General features: G+C 46.6%; 1 protein-coding gene across 5 annotated transcripts in view; it reads right to left on the bottom strand.

Moving 5' to 3' along the window:
• The window catches only part of Znf827 (zinc finger protein 827), a 173,963-nt gene extending 149,644 nt beyond the window's left edge, over positions 1-24,319 (bottom strand). For all 5 annotated transcript variants that reach the window (XM_036187405.1, XM_036187406.1, XM_036187408.1 and 2 more), the window contains exon 1: positions 24,065-24,319. In XM_036187405.1, coding sequence (XP_036043298.1) covers positions 24,065-24,107 — 43 coding nt within the window. In that variant the 5' untranslated portion in view covers positions 24,108-24,319. The remainder of the gene's footprint in view (positions 1-24,064) is intronic.
• Between the last annotated feature and the right edge of the window lie 637 nt (positions 24,320-24,956).

The following is a 24,956-nucleotide window of genomic DNA, read 5'->3' as shown; positions in this document are numbered from 1 at the left end:
CACGACACACCATCTCAAAAACAAGACAATAGCAATAAAGAGCATAGGAAACCCACTCAGAGTGTTGTGGGCTCAGTGAAGGGGGTGGATTCTTTACCACTGCTGTTCTCAGCCAGAAAGCAGACAGCCACCAGTCCTGTGGGCACAACCTTCACAGGCCAGAGCTAAAGCACAGAGAAGCTTCCAGCCTCACCCAACAGAACTGCAGGACAATTTGTGAATTCAAATTTTGTTTTATGATTTGGGAAACCCAGTTCTAATGGCAAGACCCAAAGTCAGCCAGTACTGTGCCCAAGACCCCACAGCTGACTAACAAAGGCAGGACAGGAGCTCCAGGTCTCACCAAACTCATCACAGTATCATGGTGCCTTTACATCACTGTTAAGTGAGTGAGTGAGTTCTAGAACAAGCCCGGGCACACGGCAGACTCCCAATAAAGATCGACTGAATGAATGAAGGAGCCCTGAAGATATGCCTGTTACCATGGTAAACATCTGATATTTGTCAGCAAATTTCATGGGCAACCAAGGTTCCAAAACCTTAACAGCTCACACATTCACTCTTACTAAGTGACAAAGCCAAGTTCAAAAACAAAATCTCAGGAGCACTGTGACAAAAATACATTTTTTCAAGTAATTAAAAATTACCAAAAGATAACAAAAAAAGACACAAAATTTACCAAAAGACCAAAGCTCATCAAATACACAATATTTTTTTTAATGTTTCATTTGGCAGGATTTTAGAATGTATACATGACAAACAAAAATGTTAACAGGAGCCGGGTGGTGGTGGTGGTGGTGGTGGTGGTGGTGGTGGTGGTGGTGGTGGAGCACACCTTTAATCCCAGCACTCAGGAGGCAGAGTTCAAGGCCAGCCTGGTCGACAAAGTGAGTTCCAGGAAAGGCACCAAAACTACATAGAGAAAACCTGTCTCAAAAAAAAATATAAATAAAAAATAACAGGTTGAGATCACTGTTGTGCTTCTAATATATAGATCTGTGTCCCGCAAGTTACTTAGATTGTCAACATCTTGCACTCATATTAATCAATCCGTTTCAAGCACTTGTGAATTGTGGAGGCTGCAGGTAGATATATGTGCATGTCTGCTCACACACCCATGCACACAGATGTGGAAGGCAGATCATGGCAAGGGGCATCTTCCTCCTCCTCCCTCACTGTCCACCTCCTTTTCAAGGCAGGGTGTCTCTTACTAAATCTGGGGCTCAGTGCTTTGCTTCTTGAGATCCTCCTATATCTGACCCCCTCCATCACTAGGGCTGCAAGCACGCACCACACACGACTTTCATGGAGTGCCGAGGATCTGAACTCAGGTCCTGACATTTGTGCCAGTATGCTGCCCACTGAGCCATCTCCCTAGTCCCCTCCTGTGGACTCTAATTTTAATAGCCCTTTTGAAGACTTAGGGTCTCCACTGCATCCGAGGCTGAGGCCCCTTCTTCCAAATTCGTAGTCATTTTCTTTGCTAAGCAGGTGACAATCACCAGACACTGCAACTGTGAGCATAATGGCACAGCAGGAAACTGAGCCCCCCCCCCCCCCCCGAGTTTTGATCCTGGGGACCCACACAGTAGCAGGAAAAACTGACTCTGAAAAGTTGTCCTCTGACTTCTACAGACATGCCAAGGAACACTTATACCCCATCCCCCACACACAACATATACACCGTAAATAAATTCACTGTTACTGGGCTTATACCTTTAATCCCAGCACTCGGAGTTCGAGGCCAACCTGGTCTACAGAGCGAGTCCCAGGACAGCTAGGGCTACACAGAGAAACCCTGTTGGGAAAAACAAACAAAAAGACAGACAGACAGACAGACAGACAAACAAACAGACTGTAATTTTAAAAATTAAACTGTGGGCAAACAAGGAATAAATAAATACCTGATGTCACAGGATAAAGTGTTCAAAAGAAGTTAAGATGCTAAGCAAACACACACACACACACACACACACACACACACACACACACACACACACACAAATGTGACCTGTAAACAGAGCTTTTCACATAATCAAGTTAAGGTGAAGTCATTAGGGTGACTCTCAGATCCAAGATGACTGAGGTCCCTAATGTGTGCTTGGGGAGACACCACTTAAGGCTGTATATATGCTCACACAAGCCACAGAGCTTCCAGAAGCTACAAGAGAACCCTGAGGCAGCTTTTCGACGGCCTTCCAAATGCACACTGCCCCACTGACTCCCTGACCATGAGTGTCTGACTTCCAGAAGGGGAAGACAACCGGTCCCTTTCGCTGTTTAAAACACTAGTCGGGGACAGTGAGATGGCTCAGAGGGTAAAGGAGCTTGCTACCAAGCCTGGCGGTCTGAGTTTGATCCCCCAGACCCACAGGATGGAAGGAGAGAAAGAAGTGCTGAAAGTTGTCCTGACCACTACACAATGCTATGGCATATGTGTGTTCATGAATACACATACAAACAAACATACACAAATAAATGTATTTTCTTTTTAAGCTTAAAGTTAAGCTGCCAGTTTATGAAACTGTTATGGCAGCCCCAGAAAACGGACACACTCAGGGTGTTTCTTCGGGTGCTGGAGAGATGGCTCAGCAGTTAATAACTTGCTGCTCTTCCAGAGGACGCGAGCTCAGTTTCCAACATCTGTATGGCAGCTCACAAGCGTCTGTAACTTCAGCTCAAGATACAATGTGCTAGCACTAGGCACATACAAATAAAAACAAATAAACCTTTTAAAAAATGGATGTTGCTATGGATTTTTCACATCTGAATTCTAATCTGTAACCTCAATGTCTCAGTTTTGCTTTCTATTATGATAAAAATCCCCTGAGAAAAGCAACTCATGAAAGAAAATGTTTATCTGACTCAATTCCAGGTGACAGCCCATCACCATGGGAAGGCTGAGGTGGCAGGAACAGCTGTCACAGAACACCCACAGTCAAGGCCCGAGAGCACCCACAAGGCATGCCTGCTGGTGCCCAGCTCCTCCTCTTTCCTTCAGTCCAGGCTCCAGCCCAAGCAACGGTGCCGCCCACAGTCAGGTTGGGTCCTCCCCTTCATTAACCCACAAGAAAATCCTTCTGGGGCATGGCCACAGCCCACCCTAATCTAGACATTTCCTCTGAGACCCCTTTCCAAGTGACCTTAGATTGTGTCAGGTTGACAACTAAAACTAACCCTCATGCTTAACAGCGTCATCTCTGCTATGATGGTCACTTGTCCACAGCTGCCCCCGTGAGGCCAGAGCGTCGATGATATGAACAGGTTAACAGTTGTTCCTTTAAGTCTACCTCCAAGGATCGCTCAAGTGAAAGAGTTAGAAAAAGACATTCTCCTGTGAAGCCTCTTGTTACCTACTAAGTGCCAACCAGCAACAATAGAAAGTAAACTCAGCCTGCATGTGCTATAGCAAACCCATACCTGAGGGACAGTTTAAAACACCGTGTGAATGCACTCACCAAAAGTCCAGTCCAGAAACCCAGCTGTCCAGGTTAGTCCACGGATAGACCGGACAGACCGCTCGCTCCTTTACCCTCTCACGCACCTCGATGGTACAAAAACATATAAAATCTGTCCCCTCAAGCAATCAGAAATAAATTTACCATGGCTACCATGTTGTTATCAGAGACACTGTCTGCTAAGGCTGATGAATTGGTCCATTCCCTGCTCCCTTGACTTTATTTCCTCTTGTATAAATGTTTTCATCCTAATATCACCAATACCTGTTATAAGATGAGCAATAAATTACAAAATGACTGAAATCACCAGGAAGTCCCTAATAGATCAAAAAAGAACTTAACCAGGAAAAAAGACCCTAATAACACAATCACGTACTCTATAGTCTCAGAAATAGCATCCCATAGATAGGTGGCTAAGTACTGAAATCTTAGCTTAGACATAAAACGATCAAGCTATTTGTGGGATGTGTTCCAACAGCAGGGGCCTGACACACTTCACCAGGGACCACACGCCAAGTCCTTCAGTCTGGTAAGGGAAACAGTACACTGTACACCTTTATTTAAAAAAAAAAATGCACCCAAAGGGGAAAGAGCCGTGGGAGATAAGAGAGAGAGAGAGAGAGAGAGGGAGGGAGGGAGGGAGGGAGGGAGGGAGGGAGGGAGATGAGACTGCTCTGTACTTTGCATTTAAAAATATGACGGACATAAGACACAGACAAAAGATTCAGAGGAGACAGCCTACCACTCACACCAGCCCAAAAGATATGTGTACCAGTGATTGTAGGAAAATATCTTCACTGGTTGGGCACAAAAATCCATGACACCAGACAGCAGCTCACAAGGACACCTAATGCAAACTTAACTGGAAGCTATGAGGAAGGCCAACAATTTTAACCTTTACCCCAGCCAGGCTCGGAGCCAGTGCTGCTATCAAGCCATCAAATGTGTTCTTAACTCGTGCTCTGCTTTTATTTTCTCCACTCACCTCCTGGCACACACATACAGAGTCAAGGAGGAAAGGCCAAAAGCCCATGAAAATCAACAAAACTACAACCAGCCAACAAGCTAAGGTGATTCCAAGGGCCAGCATGTCCTGCAGCTGTGCGAAAACTTCTAGGTCCAACTGCTTTATCTACTCCATCCTCTTAAGAATTCTGGGGATGCTGGGTATAGTGGTCCACGTCTTGAAGCACATGGATCTCTGTGAGTTCGAGTTCATCCTAGTAAGCTCCAGGACAGCTAGGGCTACATAATGAGATCTTGTTTCAAAAAGCACAAAAATAAGAAATTTTTAAAAATTAAAAAGATTCCTGGGTGTGACCCCTGTCTTCTCTGGTCTCCCTCAGAACTGCCATTTAGGGTTTTCACTGAGACAGCTCTGCTGTATCCGCTACCTGAGGGAAAGCTGGCACTGTTCTCAAGTTCACTGGTACCAGCAATGGTGTTCCAGGGGGACGTAAGCCCAGTGCTTCTGGAAATGTACCCAGGGGAACCCAAGATCAGGGGGTGAGCTCCATTGCCACTATAGGTAAGTTTCAACCACAGCGCAGATGTTCCAGAAACAACTGGAACATTCCTCTGGTGTGTGTATGCACAGCCACATGGTGACCATTGACATTAAGCTCACATCTATTTCTTCTCTTTGTCACCTTTAGAGAATCTATAAAATACCTTTGTATTGTATGTGGATAAGCACACCTCATCTTTTTTTGTTTCACAGAGCTTAGAACTGTCTGCAGTCCCCCAGCTGCACTGGCCAGGTACTGTACCGGATTCTGGTTGGCCAGCTTATCCTCTATGAATAACTGATACTTGGAAAGGAGGTTGAGAATGCATTGGGCAATGGGAAGATGCTCTGTGGAGAGATATAAACTGAAAAGGTCTTCTGACTTATATATATCCACCTGATCAGGCTTTGTTTTCTGTTTTGAGTTCTATGCATTAAGACTGACAGAAGCCTACTAGAGGCTTTCAGGAGTAGACACCCTCTTACACTCCATTTGTTGTTGTTGTTAGTGATGGTTATAAAAAAACTTAAAAAAGAAAAACAACCCCCCCCCATGGTCCCACACAGCCCAAGCTGGCATCAATATGTAGCCAAGGATGACCTTGAACTTCGAGTCCTCCTGCCTCCCCATCCTGAGTGCTGGGTTTAAAAGCATGCTGTTTCATGTGCTGGGACATGCATCCAAGCGTCCTACCAACTAAACTACATTCCCAAACCTAAATAAACTTTTAAAACTACAAACACCAGGCCAGAGATGGCTCAGAGGGTTAAGGTGGTCTGAGTCCCTCTGCATTCACAGTGATCCTATCAAGGAAATGCCACAGCAAAATGAACACCACCCAACTGTTGATGGACTTTTTCACTCTTTGGGGGCCACCACCAGCTCCCAAGTGAATCACACATGGAGACTAATACTTCGTTATGAATGCCGGCCTTAGCTTGGCTTGTTTCTAGCCAGCTTTCCTTAACTTAAATTATCCCATCTATCTTTTGCCTCTAGGCTTTTCCTTTTCTATTCTTATATGCTTTTCTTTCTTACTCTGTTGCTGGTTGTGTAGCTGAGTGGCTGGCCCCTGACGTCCTCGTCCTTCTCTGGCTACTTCTTTCTTTTCTCCTCCCAGATTTCTCCTACATATTATTTTCTCTGCCTGCCAGCCCTGCCTATCCTTCCTCCTGCCTTGCTATTGGCTGTTCAGCTCTTTTTAGACCATCAGGTGTTTCAGACAGTCACAGTAACACAGCTTCACAGAGTTAAACAAATGCAACATAAACAAAAGTAGCACACCTTAACATGATATTCCCCAACATTCAACAGACAACTGCAGATTCTCAATAAATATTCAAAAGATGATCAAATTAGTCAAAAATAAGACTATAAGATGCTTTACATAGCTTTAAAAGAATGACTGAGCAGAACCCACACAAGTTCTGGACCCAGAGACTCTGGATGGAATCTCAGCTTGCTGTGCCTCAGACCCATGTGATCCAGGCACGCTCCTCCTCTATCTGTTGACTAGCTAATGAATACCTAGTCTGTGAAGGTAGACCAGAATGACTAAGTAAAGCACCTGACACCAACCTAGTCCTTGTGTGATTTCCCTCTCCCTTCCGTCCCGGGTGTCTGGCGCAAGTGTACACTGTGTTAGAGAGCGGGGCTCTGAGCAGTGGACACTGCTCCCACACTGTATCACGCTCATCTCAACCAAAGCAGGCAGGGAACTGCTGGTTGTTAGCAACCATAGAATCCAGATGCCAAATGTGCCCAGTCATCAGAAAACTTACAATACTGGCACAGTGTGAGGACAGAAAGGCAGAAACAGCCAATAGTGGAGGGGATCTACAAGTCTGGCTGTGCCAGAGGCTTCCAACCTTAGGCACTCCCTCCTGCACGGTGGCCGCGGTGGCCCCAGTGGTGGGGGCCATGGCCTCTGCTCTTCTGGCCCAGTTTCCTCCGGAAACCTACGACTTTCTCCAGGCATCTCTAGGCCACATTCGTGAGCACATACATGGCATTATTCATCACCTCCTTCCCATCCCAGGTGTACAATAAGTTCTTCAAAAACCACTACACAACATTGCCTGTGTTAGTTTGTGACTATTGACTCCCCTTCTCTTCCTACCCCTCTCTCCCTCTCCCTTCCTCTCTATTCTCTCTCCCTCCCACCCTTGTCCTTCCTTTCTTTTTTCTTTTTCAATAATTCCAAGAATTATTTTCTATCTCATTGACTTTGTAACTGGTTTTTAACCCCTCCCTTCATTTATTTATCACCCACCTGCTATAGACCAGGCACTATTACACACAAAAATATGTACAAAAATGAACACTCAACCCATGTTCATTTATAAAAAGTCCAGTCACGCCAGGGTGGTAGTGGCACACGCCTTTAATTCCAGCATTCAGGAGGCAGAGCCAGGCAGATCTCTTCAAGTTCGAGGCCAGCCTGGTCTACAAAGTAGGATCCAGGACAATCACCAAAACTACACAGAGAAACCCTGTCGCAGAAAAAAAAAAAAAAAATCAAAAGAAAAAAAAAGTCCAGTCACTAAAGACAGTAACAAGCAATCAACAATAAGTGAACCAGGAAAAAGTTTCCTAATTCTGCCCAGTAGCCATAACCATGGGAGAGAAAAACAAGAAGGGCCTCTCTGATGTCTGACGGCAAAGAAGGACATTTTCAGGTCAAGCAATCACCTAGTCATTCTATAAACAGGGAAAAAAATATGAATATGAAAGAAGGCAGCATGAAGTATGGATTGCAGAAGCAACCACTTGGTATGCATGAAACAAGGGTACATAAGGGCGTTGGTGGCATACGCCTTTAATCCCAGCACTGTGGAGGCAGAGCCAGGCAGATCTCTGTGAGTTCGAACCCAGCCTGGTCTACAAAGTGAGTTCCAGGAAAGGCGCAAAACTACACAGAGAAACCGTCTCGAAAAACCAAAAAGAAAAGAAAAAAAAAGAAAGAAAAAATAAAATGCTCCACAGGTCAATCTACAGGGGGCATTTTCTCAGACAAGTTTCTCCTCTTCTCACATGACTCTAGCTTCCTTCAAGCCAACAAAGAACTAAGCAGGACAGGTGGTAATCAGTGGCATTTACTTCCAACAGTCACTGGATAGCATGGCACATCTTCACAGACCAACAGTATTACATTTGTGTTTACAGAAGAAAGGTGTGTTCATTTAGCACATGACTTAGTGAGACCTTGTCAAAACAAACAAACAAACAAACAAACAAACAAACAAAAAAGCCCGAAAACCTGTGCTGGCTTCACTTAAGAATGCCTGGCAGAGGAGTAAAAATTATTCATTTCCCTGAAAATTGATCTTGGAATAAATATCTTTGTGATGTACATTGTGCGCAATCATGGGTCTTTCTGGCAGTCGTGCGGTACGTGGCTATGCTAAGGAAAAGAACACGCATGACTACTGCTTTGGAGCCCAACAAGCCACCTTTTTCACGGTGTATTACTTTAATTGAAAGGATAACTGACAAATTACAGTCAGTCAAATGTGGGCCTTTGGCAGATTATTTCTTGGAAATGAGTGAAGTCAAAGCTAATACTTCAAGGAAAGGCTGACAGTGTTTTTAGTCCGTGATAAGATTCATGCTTTCAAGCAACCATTAAAGTTTTGGAAAACTTGTTTACTACACTATGAACTTGACAGATTCCCAATAACATACTTAAAGACTTTTTCAGATAACATTCTTACAGATATAAATAATTTTTACATTTACAATGAGACATACCAACATTTCATAGATCTATATAACTCAGGGAGTCAGTATTCCCCAAATGTCCAATACTGACATTATGTACATGACAATCCAGTCAAAACATAAGACAGCTCAGAAGATTTGAATGTAGCAGACATGAAAAGCTCATGGCAATTTTTTGACTCAACACTCCAAATAACCTTCAAGCTCTTAGTGTAGTTGGAAGAATACCCACAAGTCCCTGCAAAGGTGACAAGACAGCTGTATGATGGCAGCTCTTCCTCACTAACCTGGTGCGTCAGATTAAATACACCAATAGATCTTGTCCTCTAGAGGCCAGCTACTAGAGATTTGCAGAAACATACAAAACATCACTTACTTTACTCACTCTCTTTCAGAAAAATACATGTTTTTATTAAAAATATGCTGCTTATAATTAATATATGCTGGGTTAGATTATTTTTAGCAATAGAAATATGTAATTTCTCTGTTTTAATCTCTAATATATGACAATACACAAAAGGTCTTTGGGGCCTTCATTAACTTCCAAGGAGCATAGAAAGATCCTGAGAATATGAAAAAAATCTATTTTCAATAAAAGAAAAAAAAGAAAAAGGCAGAAGATAAATAGATGACAGAAAGATAGATAGATAGACAGACACATAGATAGATAGATAGATAGATAGATAGATAGATAGATAGATAGATAGATACCCAAAGCTTCAGAACCAGTGTCTCGGAGGTGTTAGCACTCAAGCCACATGATATGCACCTACATGTCTACAGAAGCACTCGTCATAACAGCAAACAGCAGTAACAAGGCCAGCATCCCTTGCAGCATTTCTACAGTGTTGTGTTAGAGCCTTGAGAAGAAGGTGGTCCAGCTATAGCCACCACCATGGATGCATCTTAGCAAGAAGGTCACAGAATGAGAACACTAAGGTACAGAAGGCCAGTGGTCCCAACACTACCACATTTATAAACATCAAAGATAGGAAGAACACATAGGAAACAATACCTGAAACAGGTCAAATGAACTGTTGTAGGTGTAACAGTTAAGAATACACCTGGGCCGGGCGGTGGTGGCGCATGCCTTAATCCCAGCACTCAGGAGGCAGAGCCAGGTGGAACTCTGTGAGTTTGAGGCCAGCCTGGGCTACCAAGTGAGTTCCAGGAAAGGCGCAAAGCTACACAAAGAAACCCTGTCTCAGGGAGAAAAAAAAAGAATATACCCGGACGGTCTCACCTGTACTGACTCTCGTTACACAGTTTACTGACAGCCTTTCTTCACTGTTTCATTACAGATGTGTAATCAGACAAGGCACTAGACCTTTGTTTCCCCACATGTGCAGTACACATGCTCAGATGCATGCACACATGTGTATATGGAAGCCACGCACATGGAAGCCAGAACTTGATGCCAAATGTCTCCTGCTGCTCTTCACTTCATTCACCAAGGCAGGGTCTCTCACTGAAGCTGGAGCTCACCCATTTGGCTAGTTCAACTAACCAGCTCGCCCAGATCATCACTTCTTCACCTCCCAAGTGCTGGCATTGTAGCACACAGCTTGTATGTGGGTGCTGGGGATCTGAACTCTGGATCCTCACACTTGAATGCTAGCACCTTATCCACCAAGCCATCCTCACAGCCCCCAAACTAGAGCTTTCTAACCAGTTACCCTAGAGGTGAAAAGGGGGTAAGAAGAGAAGCCCCAAGAAGCCCTCCCGGGGCTCTCTTCCTATTTCCCATCAGTGGTGGCATCCACAGCCATTCATCCTGTTCTTTCAACAGAGAGCTTTCTGCTTTAAAAGGTGCCCTCCTTCATGAGCCCACCCCCTCCACCCCATTTTATCCCAGGAAAGACCACACTCCATGGCTGGTTTCTGACTACATGCATCCTCCTATCTAGCGACCTTTACCCTGCCTTCTATCGGTCCATCTGGACCCACAGGTTCTGCAACATCCTTCTTTCAGTGGCTTCTTATTATTCTTTCAACCTCTCTTGGCTGCTGTCATTTCTTCTACTCGGAATGTTCTCTCTCCTCAACATCCAAATCCAGCATGTCCTTCCGGATGCTTCTGATGCTACATGCAAGAATCTTTTACTCATCCCTCTTAGACTGTGGCCTCACAAACATCTGCACAGCAAAGTCACAGAATATTGTCTCATACTTGTTAGCATTTGTATGTGTCTGATGGTTGCATCATCTCAACATACAAAGGAACTGTGGCAGGGCATGCATTTTCAGAGCTCTGTGTTTAAGTTCATGACAGAACATGGGGACATAGAACATGGGGTTGACAGAACGTGGGGACACAGCTCCCACTGGATCTCAAACCCCCAGCTCCACAGTGTCGGCCACAGTACCTCTGACCTCCAAACAGCTAACAGTTCAGTTATTGAAAGTGGTGTCCCTGAGGAACGAACGGGTTCCAGTTTTACACTGATAATAGGAAAGGCAGCAGAGCAGCGCTTCCTTTATAGAATTCTTTTTCATAACACAACACTGTTTTAGAGTTCAATATTTCTTACCACTGTGCCCCAAACTAATAATAGAAGTCCTTAGAAATCCATTTCTGACAGGCAGGCTAAGCAAACTTCTCCATACATACAGGATTTATCTCAATGGTGGACAGCTGCTTTTGGGGGTGGGGGGAGGTTTTGGTTTTGTCTACATATTGACTAATTGACTGACTAATTTGAACTCATAATCCTTCTGCCTCAACCTCTCAAGCCCTGGATCACAGGACTATGTCATCACACCCATTGGATCAGGAGTTCTGTTGGTTGGTTGTTTTTTAGTATTCAATACACCTCTCTCCCTCCTCCCTTGCCTCCCTCTCTCCCTTTCTCCTTCCTTCCCTCCCTTCTCTGTTTCTGTTTTTGTTTTGCGAGACAAGGTCACTCTGTGTAGCCCTGGCTGTCCTGGAACCCACTCTGTTGACCAGGCTGGCCTCGAACTCAGAGATCCATCTGCCTCTGCATCCCAAGTGCTGGGATTAAAGGTGTGCTCCCAGCTTCAATAACACTTTTCATCTAATCAAATAAAAATTATCTTCCTTATTAACTTCCATTTGATTGGTCCTGGGATGTTTTCTGCTTAGTGACTCCTTTGCTTATGAATTTTCAAGATGAATTAGAGTAATCCCCCCACATCTCTTTCTCTGTGTGCTTGGCCCTTAAGAGCAGGTATAGCCCCACTCCTTGCTAAACTGGACAAATCCCCAATTCCTGATGTAAACACTTCCATTCTGCTGGTGAACTAAAGGAAGGAAGGAATGGCCAAGACCAGCACCAGTTACCATCTAAGCAGACAACTGAACACAGATGTCAACTCCAAGAACGTCATTCCCTCTGTAGTCAACAGAGCCTCATGCCTTTGGCTGCAGACACCTGACAAGATTTTAATCCATCCTCACACCTCTTTTCAGAAAAAGCACTCCCAAATGTCTCACTAATTAATTCCTCAGACAATAACTTCAAGAGTCTACAACAACCTTTTTGCCTCCCTTCAGGTGAAGACTTTACCAATTCCCTTTTTACACCAGAGCATCCATTTTGGATTCAATATTGGAGATATGAGCCCACCCACTTACAGGAGTAATGCAGCCACCCTTGTTTTGAATGCATCCCTTAAATTCCAAGAAGCAACCATGTGCAAATGCATCCATATTTCAAACATAGGCTGAATTTTAAATACTATTTCTTGATTACAGTGGGGATGGAAATTGGAAGAAGAGGTCTTAATGCATTTTAAACATCTGTATCTAGTGTTAATTAGTTATACTAAGTATGTGCTAGTTTTCCATTAAAAGCTAATGTAAGGGGCTATAGGTATAGTTCTGCAGTTAAGAACACTTGTTGCTTTTGCAGAAGACCTAGGTTCAATACCCAGAACCCACATGGTGGCTCACAACCAACTGTTTGTAATTCCAGTGCCAGTGGACCTGAGACCTTCCTTTGACCTCCCTGGGTCTCTCTGTGCACTCACATGGTGCACAGACACATATGAGGGCAAAACATTCATATGCATTAAATAAGTCTTTAAAACAAAGGCTTGAAAGGTCTGGGGTTCAGTGGCAGAACACATGTCTGGGGTGCAGGAGATCTGAGCTCTACATTCAGCTGCAATCCCCACAAGTCAATGCAGTTACTAAAGAGAAGCCCACAGTTCTCCCTACCCTACTCCAATGACTGGTCATCCTCAGAAAGTCACTCCAGAGGTGGCTGAACCAGCACACACACACACACACACACACACACACACACACACACACACACACACACACACAACCTTCTGTTTCAGAGTTGGGTTGCTTTTCCTTTGTTTTATTTATTCACTCAACAGGTCCTCATCTTGTAAAAGATTCCTCTGGTTCCAGCTTTATTGAAACCATGGGATTCCTTTTGAAACCACCTTTAAAAGGGCCTGGTGGGATGCACGCATGCATGCACTAAGGAAGCTGAAGCAGGGAGATCACAAGTTCAAGGCCAGGGTAGCATGGTGAGTTCAAGGTCAGTCCACACTACAGAACCAGTCAGTATCTCAAAGCAGAAACAAACACCTCACAGAGGCACGCCACTTCTATAAGGAAGCAATCTGACCAAACACAAACACTACTATGGAACTGTGAAACTTCTCCCACGGTCATCAGAAAACAACTAACTACAATTCCATCTCTCTCTTCCTAAAGTCAGATTAAAACTCAGTAAGTTTTTAGTTGAAGTTCACTTCTTCCAGAGGGAGACTTTTCTGGAGCATAGTGTCTCCGGAACAGCACTTCCTCTCACATACAGCTGCAGTTCCTGCTCTAGAGAGACCTGCTGGACAGAGGGGAAGGCTAAACAAGGACAGAAGAGAAGCCTAATTGTGGCCCTTCCCAGAGGCTGTAGTGCAGTGAGCATGCAGATCAGACCCCTGACCAGCACTGCACACAACTGCTTGACTAAAGTCAAAAGCCCAGATCTAGAATCTTCGAGGAAAGAAATACTCCTGGCAACAGTTCTCACGAATCATGCAAATCCAAGCCTTCCGTCAGCACCTGAGGACCACGGGACATGACCTCTGAGCTGCTGGGAAGGTGCCAAGATGACACTTTCGAACAGCGAGACCCAGGAAGATCTCACGGCCCTCGGCTTCCCTGAACGCATCAAAGGGCCCTGCCCTTGGCAGCGCTGATGATGCAGCTAGCCTTGAGCTACTTTTCTCTCTCTGACTCAGTTTCTCCCTTTCTGCCAATAACTGGGAGAGGCTGTTCTCCCCCTGCTCCACATGCAGAAGATACCAGAGATACAGCTTCCCGAACCAAAGCACAAGATAAACAAATGTTAACATAGTGTTAGCCATTTTACAAGGTGGAATTCCTTGAGCAACACAGAAGGGAATTAACTTTTCCAAAGCCACAGAGCCCAGGAGAAGTCTTGATGGAAGAGAGAGTGAGAAGGCTGTGGTCTGGGGGTGGGGGTGGACATACATGAGGGAGACACAGAGTCCGTTCTTCTGACCAGCACAGGTTCCTCCCCCAGGCCTATGTTTACCAGCCCGGACAAGCTGGAGCCAGTTGCTCAAGCCCCGATTTTAAGATCTAACGAAGTATGGTCACTAACTTGCCTGGGCTCAGCGTCTGATGTCGTGGTGGCTGAGATGACATCATTCCAGAGTGGGACAGTCCTGGCTAATTCAGGAATCCTCAGCTCTGGCTGTTCATTCAGATGTCTGGGGAATTTAATTTTAAAAAGGTTGCCTCCAAGCCAAGTGAATTAAGTCAGGGGGTGTCTGTGTCTTCTAGACACCCAAGTCTAATGTGCAGTCACAGAGTTGAGCCGCCTAACAGTGATCAGAAACTAAAGTGCAGCAAGATTATCCAAGCACAGTATGAGAAATCCCAGAGCCCCTCAGCTGGAATGAGTACACATCTCAGGTGTATTAGTGGCAACAGCATTTATTGGATACATACTACATGTTGGACATGCATATAAAAATTCATTTGTATGAGCTCATGCAGTTCCCTCTTAGAACCTGTTTTCAACCATTTTACAAGTGAGAAAAACAGGCAGAGCCACTTGCTACGGTCACAGCTAAAATGTAGCATAGCCAGGCTCTGAACCCCTACCTTGGGGTGCTTCTTGGACTCCACCCTGCAATATGGTTCACAGTACCTTTGACACATTGCTAAATTAAAAGATCAGAAAATGCTTCAGAATGTAGAACAGTTCCTAATCCAATTGCCTTCAGGGATGGCAAGGGAAGAGACTTGGGGGAGGTGGGCAGGTGTACATGCATATGGGGACATGGTGGCCGAGTGGCAGGAACTGTAGCAGACTGACGAGCACATGCCTAGGGAAGGAGACAGCCGCCACTGACTAGAGCAGATTGCTGCCATGTGGGGAGGTGGGCCGGTGCTGCCTGCTCTTCCAAGTGTTCAGAAGAAGCTGGAAATAGGGCTTTCTCTCTCTCTCTCTCTCTCTCTCTCTCTCTCTCTCTCTCTCTCTCTCTCTGTGTGTGTGTGTGTGTGTGTGTGTGTATAAAATCTCCAATATCCAAATGCTGTCTAAAGTTTTTAAACATATTGTGTGGAGCAGAACACACTAGTGTGGTACCTGTCTGTGACCTACAAGAACGATCACGCAACATACTCACACCTCTCAAAACTTTAAGATCCATGGGATATGCCCTCTTGGACAGCAGACTGTCTCCGATTTGTGAGAACTCTGAACTATGACCCATTCAACACATGGAAAACCCAGTGTCAATTTGCTCTCGGTCATTTTGACCCGCAGATTGCCTGTTGAGTGAACAATGAACAAACCTTCACGGAACACCTAGTCTCCCTTCAGTTTCACTGTCGGTCACTGTAAGAGGAATCCTTGTCCTTACCTTTGAGTAAGATCCTGTCATAATCCATACGGTTATTGCACAACTTAGATATGATTCCAGCCAAATCACATGCACAAAGGAACTCATTCCTTCAGCAACCGCCTATTATAATATTGTTGGCCTACAGAATAAGTGTCAGTCCAGACTTACCATAATAGCCTCGTAAATGAACTTTACCATATTATATTGTTATTACTCACTCCACTAATGAGAGCTATGAAAAAAAGGACAAAAATTAAAAACACAGAAACAGCCATAAAGTTCGAGATCAGAATCACACTCTAAGCATACAAACACATTTCCTACGCTTAACGGCATATTCTACTTGCTTTACTCTATGTAGCAGGTACTAATTAGGCGTGATTTTGTGTATGCATATAATATTTACATTTATTTAAATGATCCTAATGATGACTCTGAGACACAGAACTGTTATCACTAAAGATGAAGAAACTGGATGACAGAGAAGTTAAGTCATCTGTCTAAGGTCACACAGCTAGCCAATAGCAGAGCTGGGATCTGAACAGCCCAGCACGAGAGAGCTTGTGCACTTGACCGCTACCCCGTGAACTTCAAAAGCACATGAGCCCTTTGTTTTTACTCACACAGTATACAGCAAAGGAAAAGAGGCCAAAGTCACAGGATATTTTCTCTCTCGTTACAAAGCAAGAGAAACCCACCACCAGTCTCCATAACTTGAGAAAAATCTATCATCCTCTACAAGTACAGTAGCTTGTTTCAAAGGCTCAGATAAGTTGAGTACTGCCGATCAATCATGTAAAAGATCATTTTCTCTTGGCCTTCCTCAGGCCCCTTTGAAGGCCAACTTCTTCAGAGCACTCAAAACAATTCACCCCGAGATCCACACCTAGCTCTCACCTTTCTTTTGTTCCCTCACATCCCGCTTCTAATGGGGTCGAGCCACCCTCCTGACCTGTGTAGGAATTAGCAGGAAAAGGCAGAAGTTATTGGGCTTTGGTTTCACAAGCTCAGAGGCCTGAGTCTATTCCTTTCCTGGTAAAGAAACGGACTGGATCTGCTTTTCCCTCCCCAGCACTGGGAATTGAACCCAGGTCTGCATGCATGCCAGGCAAGCACTCCACTACTGAGCTACATCTTTCAATGCCTTGATTTTTCTTTAAAATAGAGGCGAAGGATAAATACCTGGTCATGTGAGAGCCACAGAGGCAGAACTTTGGTGGAAAGGCTGTCTTTTTGTAATTAGAAGGGACTGAACAGTTGAAGAAAATATCCTTTTTAAGCACATAGGCACTTTTCTTACTACTTCTTTTTTTTTTTTTTAAACTTTTTTTAGGCACTTGCATTTACTACAATCCTGGGTCACCTTACATTTAATATAATCCTAGGTAACTATTTGAAAAAGCAGCATCGCTAACAGCCTCATTCTAACCTCAGACCTGAGGTGGGTATCACTGTGCACTTCATAAAGTTAGCCACGGTAGTGTGTGTGTGTGTGTGTGTGTGTGTGTGTGTGTGTGTATGAGGCTGACTTTTAGAAAATAAACAGCAATATGCACCCATGTGTCCTAAGATTAGTATCAGAACAAAGTCTGATTGAAATAGAAGCTCCCTCAGATCTTCACCAGTTCTATCCAAGGTGGGTGACAAGAACCATCAGACAGGCCCCACTCCTACCTACTCCTACCTGTTCTCCAGTGTCATAAAACATAATTTATGGACAGAGGGTAGAAGTGCCAAGCTTGCCAACAGGAGGGAGGCGGCTAGGAACTTAGCCCATCAAGCATTCTCAGCCGTTTCCAAGGTCTGTGCTTTGTGCATTATTTTCTTATAAAATATGACAGAAGACATCTTGGCTACCATGAACCAAAAGCGTTTTGAACAGCTGGCCCTAGGTATGAATTACTAAGCTACACCTTCCAAAGGAGGAGGCAGGGAAGAGTGGGTGGAGGAAAGCAGCATTCGCAAGACCGAACCCCAAAAATGGGACTTTGATGGGTACATTACCAGGGCCAAAATAGGGTTGGGGATTTAGCTCAGTGGTAGAGCGCTCGCCTAGCAAGCACAAGGCCCTGGGTCCTCAGCTCAATAAAAGAAAAAAAAGTAATGAAGTCAAAGGAACGAAAACACACACACACACATACACACACACACACACACACACACACACACTTCACTTCTCTTACTAGACCCTGTCTGGATTTCTTTCCAATAAGTAAAAACCCAGGTTCTATTCCTTTACCACAAAGCCCACAGCCTTGTAAACTCTCGTGTTAGAAATCCTTTAACACGCAAAATTCCCACTTTGTAGGTCATACCATCATTACATTGATCTGCCACCAGTCTGATTAAATTATAGAAAATCATGAATCTATCACGCAGAATAGGAAGAGCAGCACCACCATGCTGTTTGCTGCTGCCTCTCGGATCCTAGTTCTCCACCAGAGATTTCACAATTGAGAATGGAAGACAGGGTACTTCAAATGAGGGCTAAAGGATCTACTAACCTCCTCAAAGTAACAGGGCACCATTCAGCCCCTGCTGATCGCCTTGGTGACCATAGGCACTAAGCAAGCCTCACACAGTGCAGCGATGTGGGTATCTCTATTGTTTCCTTCAGACCTTAGGCTATATATAGGCTGAATCTTTGTATCCCTGGCCCTCTCCAAACAATTCCTGTATTGAAACTTCATCCCCAGTATGATAGTGTCAGGAGGAAGGTCTTTGTAGGGTGACTAGGTCATAAGGGAACAACCATGACTAAAAGAGGCCCTAGGCAACTCAGTCACTTCTTCCACCACATGAGTACACCAAAAGGCACCAGTGCTGGAGGAGAGATGGGAGTCTTTACCACAAACACTGAATCTGTGGTCACCTTGATTTTGAACTTTTTCAACCTCAACAACTATGAAAAAAATCATGTTATTTAATAAAGTATCCGACCAAAGCCATTTTGTTATAGCAATCCCCATCACCTAGGACCCTGGCTCATCCAATTTACATGTGAGGGAACAGAGTTCATAGCATGGATGACCGAATTTTTTCCCTTCTGTATCCAGACACAATCTGAACCCAAACTACTGGGATTATTAAACAAACTGGTTTGCCAACCCAGTCCACTACCACATCTTTCTAATCTAGCTTTATCTACAAATCCATGTTGATAGTAATTAATAAGACTCCTAATCTTTTGAAACAACTTTTGACCCCAGGAATCTGCCTGGGTATCCCAGTGCACTCTCCTCTGAGAACACGACTATGTCCACCTGATTTTTGCACGTCCTCCAAGCAGAGCTGCACCTCCCTGGGAACTCCCTAACAGAGCCCATTCAAAGATTCTCAACTACAAAATGTGCAGCGGCACTCAGGCGAGCAGAAAGCTGTCCAATTTAGACTTCTCCCGCGTGATGTATTAACGCTTTGTGTGAGCGACTTGTCAACTCACACCAGCTGTGTCATCTCAAGAGCGAGATGGCAGCACGGATAAATTAAAAATCAATTTTTTTATTAGAAACTATTTTGAAGCATTAGAGGGAATGTGATCTTTGAGCCACCTTCTGTATTTTAACAAGAAACTCCGCAAGCGTCTCCTTGCTGTCTTAGGGATACATGGGTGCCCCTTTGGGGAACAGATAGCTGTCTGACAATAGCTGTAAAATACTTTGCTACTGCAGGCCGAAAAAGTTCCCCATGGGTTAAGTCAGGTCATAGTGCCTGGTCATTGCAAAAATTAGTACGAAATAAAAGCAGAGTTAAGTTCTTTTCCTACACACACACACACACACACACACACACAGAGAGAGAGACAGAGAGACAGAGACAGAGAAACTGACTCATAAAAGCATAAAAATAATGGATCCAGTCGCTTTTCAATCATTTTGCTCCCCAGTTTTACTAGAGAGCAAAGTTTGCTAAAGTTTTGTTAATGAAGAACACAGTAACCTGTTTGGATCTTAACCCACAAGTGAGTAAACAATGAAAACACTGGAATAATAGAACAACTGTTTTATTAACTTTTCCTCTGTACTCCCCCTGGGGAGTAGGTACCAGGCAAATCCCAATGATAAATATGATAGAACCTAAACTCATATGTGTGAATAGGTAAATGGATGCTAGCGGGGACATTTTGAAGTAACAGACATACAGATGCAATAAATGTGTTAGAGAGACCTTCCTGATCCCCCCTCTTGAAAGATGCCAGTCTGCCACACAGCTTCCTCCCATCCTTTCTTAGACTGACAGAGCTGTCTACACTGTTTGGGACTCTGATGAAGGTGAGTGCCTAGTTCATCTCCAAGGACCTCTAGGCCACCCTTTTGAACTGGCATTGGACTTTACTATGATAAAACTTTTGTGAGAGAGTCATCAGTGGAGCTGAGTCACATTTGAAATCCCCAAATGAAAATTACTGTATGAAGGCAAGAAACAGAGGCCTTTATTTTGAATAATAATCCTTAAATCTACCCCTCAAATATAACATAGACTTAACATCTTGGCTGAGTGGTACCTCCAAGTTACTACAGCACTCCTCTATGACATGTAGACATACATCACTTTTTCTGTGTATGTATGAGGCCCATGTAACACACACACACACACACACACACACACACACACACACACACACACACTTCTGAGGCTCAGAAGGAAATGACTGTAGAATTTCAAATCAGAAACCCAAGGCTAAGGTTAGGGGTGTCTGGTTAAAGGCTCACCCATCTCCAAAGCTAATTCGGTTCTGAACAGTCCCAGGGGTGTCTAGCTGAACAGAGGGAAGCAGGAAACCTTAGCAGGCCAGAGCCCAGCCTAGGGAATTGCTAGTACCCCATGCCAGGAGCCGAGGCTCACCCCAGACTTGGTATCAGATAATACCAAGTGCTCGCCTGGATTTCCAGGACTAATCCACTCTAGGGTGGAACGTCCAGGTTCCCTGGTGTCTGCGCTGTCCAGTGGAAAGGCAGTGGGCTTTTCAGGGCCAGACTGTTCCTGGATAGTATTGTTTAATGTGAAAAGGAGACTCCACTCACAGAGAATATCTCTAAGTGGCAACTGTGCTGCTCTGAAATTCTTTGGGGTATGAAGGAAAAGGGGGTGCTGGGGAAGTGGAAAGCATGGTCTACGAATTCTAACAGCACAGGTGTGTGAGTGTGTGCACAAGTGTGTGTGTCACACACACATGCTGCATTTCTTAACTGTTTGCAGGTGCATTCAGTTTTAAAGTCAACATACAAATAGTGGCTTTATTAACTTCTGCATTTGCTCAAAGGGTTCTTGGGCTTTAGAAGCAATTTTAATTTCTCCCGTTCATTCATTCAATCACCTCGCTTCAGCTACAAGACACATCACTTTTTTTAGGGCCAACTTTTAAATCTGCCTCTCTATACAACTTCTTAAAACTCCACGATGACGTCTACCAGGCACCTTGAGTCCCCAGACTCAACTGTATTATAACCTTGATGCAGCATAGTTCTTCCCAGGGAAGGGCCCTTTTCTCATACATAAATAACAGTCCAGTATTGAAAACTAGGTCGTAGATCTACAACTATATTCTGTACTAGATGGAAATTAACATTCACTTTTACCCAAGTCAGTATGCTTTATGCCTACATATCACTTTCAAATTCCTGGGATCCTCCCTGGGCTCTTAGTAAGCCCTGGGTTACTATGACTGACTTGCAAAATACACCATTTGCCCAGAAACGGCTCTTAGTCAAAATGTAAATTGCTTATAAAACACGTGTAAACCCTGCTTAGAAAAGGCAGCACATATCCTCCAAAAAAAAAAAAAAAAAAAAAAAAAAAGAAAAAAAAAATCCATTCAATGCAAAAAGAGGCGGAAACGCTTTACAAATTAAGGCTTCCCTTAAAAAGAAGGGGGTGGGGGCAGGAACGTTTACTGTGCTTCCAAAAGTAAACTGCTTCTTACTTAGGTAAAAGTGGTTTTAATGTGACTGCAAGAGAGGCGATTTTTTTTAAGTGAGCAGATAACAGTATTCAATCAGAGAACGAAGAGGGAGCCCACTCTCAAAATACAACTTCATCAACAAGCAGCAACCCGCAGGAGAGGCCCACCAGACACCCGAGCTAAAATGGAGCCTGAATTTCCTCTCAGACTGAGGGTAGTCGCAGGAGGTCAGGGTCAAGGTCACCGGCAGGGCAGGCTGCAGCTGCCCGACTGCACTGCACACCACGGGAGGGGCAGCGTTCCAGCAGTCTCAGCCGAAACAGATAAATCCCTTCTCCTCTCCCACCCTCCCTCTAACCCCGCCAACATTGTTTTTTAAGCAGGGGCAGAAGAGAAGAAGAAAGGAAAATGACCAAGTAACCTCACCGCCCTGGTTTTCGCACACAAGCTCATCAGCTCCCAAAGTTGCCATCTAAGGGCAAGTTCGCAGAGAACCCTGAAGCCCATTTTGTGCGAGCAGGGCGAGCTTCCCGCGGTGGTGCCCGCCCGGGACACCAGCCTCCCCCCCTGCCCACGCGCGTCCGAGTAGAGGGGCGCCCGGGCCGGCCATGTGCACGCACACTTCCACCAACTGCTGCGAGTTTTCTGTGAATCGCGGCGCTGAGCCTCCCGCCTTGCCCGCCCTGACTGCGCCGCCTTCTCCTCCTCCTCGCACAAAATTTTCCTACACACGCAGCCGCCTGCGAGTGATTTTATGTGCATATATATTACATATGTGATATTATCCTCAGAACCTCTAGCGGGCAGGCGAAGAAAGGACTGCACGGGGGCATTTTTTTTTTTTTTTTTTTTCCTAAAGGAAGGGAAAAAAAAGCACAACCCGAGCCCAGTGCGTCGACTCCTTGCGTACAGGGAAGGGGGAAGAAAAGAATGTTTGCGGAGCGAACTGCCCGCGCGTGCCCTTGCTCGCCACTCCGGCCACGGCCCGGGTGCCTCCGCGCCCGCCCGGGCCACGGCAGCCCCGCGGCCCCCTCGCGTGGGCACCGCCGCGGAGATTTCGCGAGGGGGAGATCGATCGCGCTCGCCCGTCTGCGGCGGAAACACACGCTCACACACAACCCGAGACACCATAACCTTAACCCTTCCCCCACCCTCCGTGAACTTCAGGTGACCGACCACGTCGGCCTGACACCCGCGCGGGCGGGCGCTCCGGCTCCACTCCCGCCCCCAGCCCGGGTTTTGCAGGATCGGGCTCTGAGCAGCGCCAAGCCGCCCAGGAGAGGGGAGCAGCGCAGGGGGGAGGGGGAGAGGAGAAACTGACCCTCCGTCTCCCCCGACCCCTCCCTCCGGCGCCTCCCGCGTCCCCTCCTCCCGCCACCCCGCCCCACGCCTTCTCCCCTGCCCCCTCTCCCCTGCATTCAAGGAGCCGGGCGGCCCGGGGGGATATTTTTAGTTGCTTCTTTCTCCTTCACTTTTAGCTTCAGCAGCATCTCGGAACACTCCGAGCGGAGAGAGCTTGGGGGGGCGAGGGGGGAGCCCGAGAGGGAGTGGGGGAAAAGTTAAGAGTCTCGCAAAGAAAAGCGGGAGGGCGGCGCAGAGGGACCCGAGGCGCGGGTGGAGGAGGGGACGGGGACCCGGCCGCGCAGCCCGGCGCGAGTCTCCAGTTGGCGTGTGTGGCTACGGCCAGGAGGGCTGGGATGCACTTTAGTCGCGGACTCTGCTCGGGCTGCCCGGGGAGGGGGCTCTGCGAGCCCGCGTCGCCCCGGCTCCGTCTGCTCCGCCTGACCCCGCATTTTATTGCGGCCGGGAGCCCTGCTCCGCCCTCCCCTGGGCTCTGCAGGGACCAAGCGCGCCGCGCGCCGCCCTGGCTGCCTCGCCTCAGCCTCGGCGCGGCTCCCGCACCCCACATCCGCTCGGCTGCCCGGCCTCGCCCCCCGATCGGCCGCCCGCGCCCCCCGGCGCCCCCACACCCTCCTCGGCCGCCCCCGGCTCCCCCTCCGCCGCCGCCTCCACCTCCGCCTCCAGCTTCAGCCGCCCGCGGCTCCGCGGCCGACCCACCCCGGCGCAACCTTTAGCCGGAGACCGACCTCTCCGGTCCCCAGCCCGGCGGGCGGCCGCGCGCCCTCGCCCCGACACCCCCAATCGCCATGTCACGGCCCCGGCCCGGCGCGCGCCCCGACCCCACACCCTCGGGCACCGGGATCCACACGGAATTTCTTTTTTCAAGATTGCAACCTCTCCCACCTCCCCCCACCCGCGACAAAAACCCGGCATCCACACTACTCCCCTCCTCCCTCCTCTCGCCCCCTCCCCTGCAACCCGGAGTGAGGAGGGGGAAGGGAGGGAAAGGGGAAAAAGGCCCGATCTCAAGGAAAAAAAAGAGGGGGGCGAGAGAAAGAAAGAAAAAGAGAGAGAATAGAAAGGGCACGGGGCTGATCATCACCAACATGGCTGCCTCGGCATAGACCTAAACGAGGAGTAACCCGGGCTGTGTCTTTGTCAGTTTCACCTCTGTAACCCTAAACTAATGCAGAAAACAACGGCGGGGCTGCGGAGGGAGAAGAGGAGAGGGAGGGCGAGAAAATGGCACGAGAGGAGGTGGAGAAGGGATGACTTACGTGAGGGAAGGCGCTTGGGCTGCTCCTGCTTCCTCCTGGGCATTTTCCCCCTTTTCTCACATTCTCCTCCTCGGTTAATGTGAGATCAAATAAACCCCCGTGGGGGCAGACAGGCAGACACTGGCAGGAGCGGGGAGGTAGTTGGGGGGCGGGCAGGGGGAAACCCCTTCTCTCCGGTGTGTGCAATGGGTTGAAGCTTGTTTCCTGGAGCCAGAAGAGGGGTTTTCTTCTTTTCTTTCCTTTCTTTCTTTCTTTCTTTTTTTTTTTTTTTTTTTTTTTTTTAATTTTTTGGTCGTGCACCTGGCTTGTCCCCGAGCGTAATAGTCTTCAATGGAAACGGATCTAATAGGTGTGTGTGTGTCCTGTGCTCGCGTGTGATGGGAGGTATAAATAAATGAGCGCCGGTGCGGCGGTGTCTATGGCCGCGCGCTGTGTCTCCGAGCCCCTAACACTAATGTCGGGATCAAAGGGCAGCGGCGGCGGCAGCACAGCTCGCAGCTCGCTCTCTCGCTCTCCTCTCGCGCTCTCTCTCTCCCTGTCACACACACACTCACACACACACACAGAGGCACAGACTGAGGGAAAGAGAGAGAGCTAGACACGCGCGCGCGCGCACACACACACACTCACACACACACACACACACACACACACACACACACACACACAGCAAAGAGGAAGGTGCCCTAAGGCTCTCAGGGCGGACTCAGCCTCGCATTTACAACTGCTCTGTCTGGAACGAATGGGGGGCGCGCGTGCGGGGGTGGGATGGAGTTCTTCAAATTTATCCCGCTAGTCGCCCAATGGGGGGGGTGAAAAAGTCCCCCCCCCCGCTCTTGAAACATTATTTTACAGATTTTTTTTTTTTTAAGGAAATAGGTTGCACTAACCA

The sequence above is a fragment of the Onychomys torridus genome, chromosome 5 (genome assembly GCF_903995425.1).
Source record: "Onychomys torridus chromosome 5, mOncTor1.1, whole genome shotgun sequence".
NCBI classification, from domain to species: Eukaryota; Metazoa; Chordata; class Mammalia; order Rodentia; family Cricetidae; genus Onychomys; species Onychomys torridus.
This window is presented reverse-complemented; position numbering and strand designations above follow the sequence as displayed.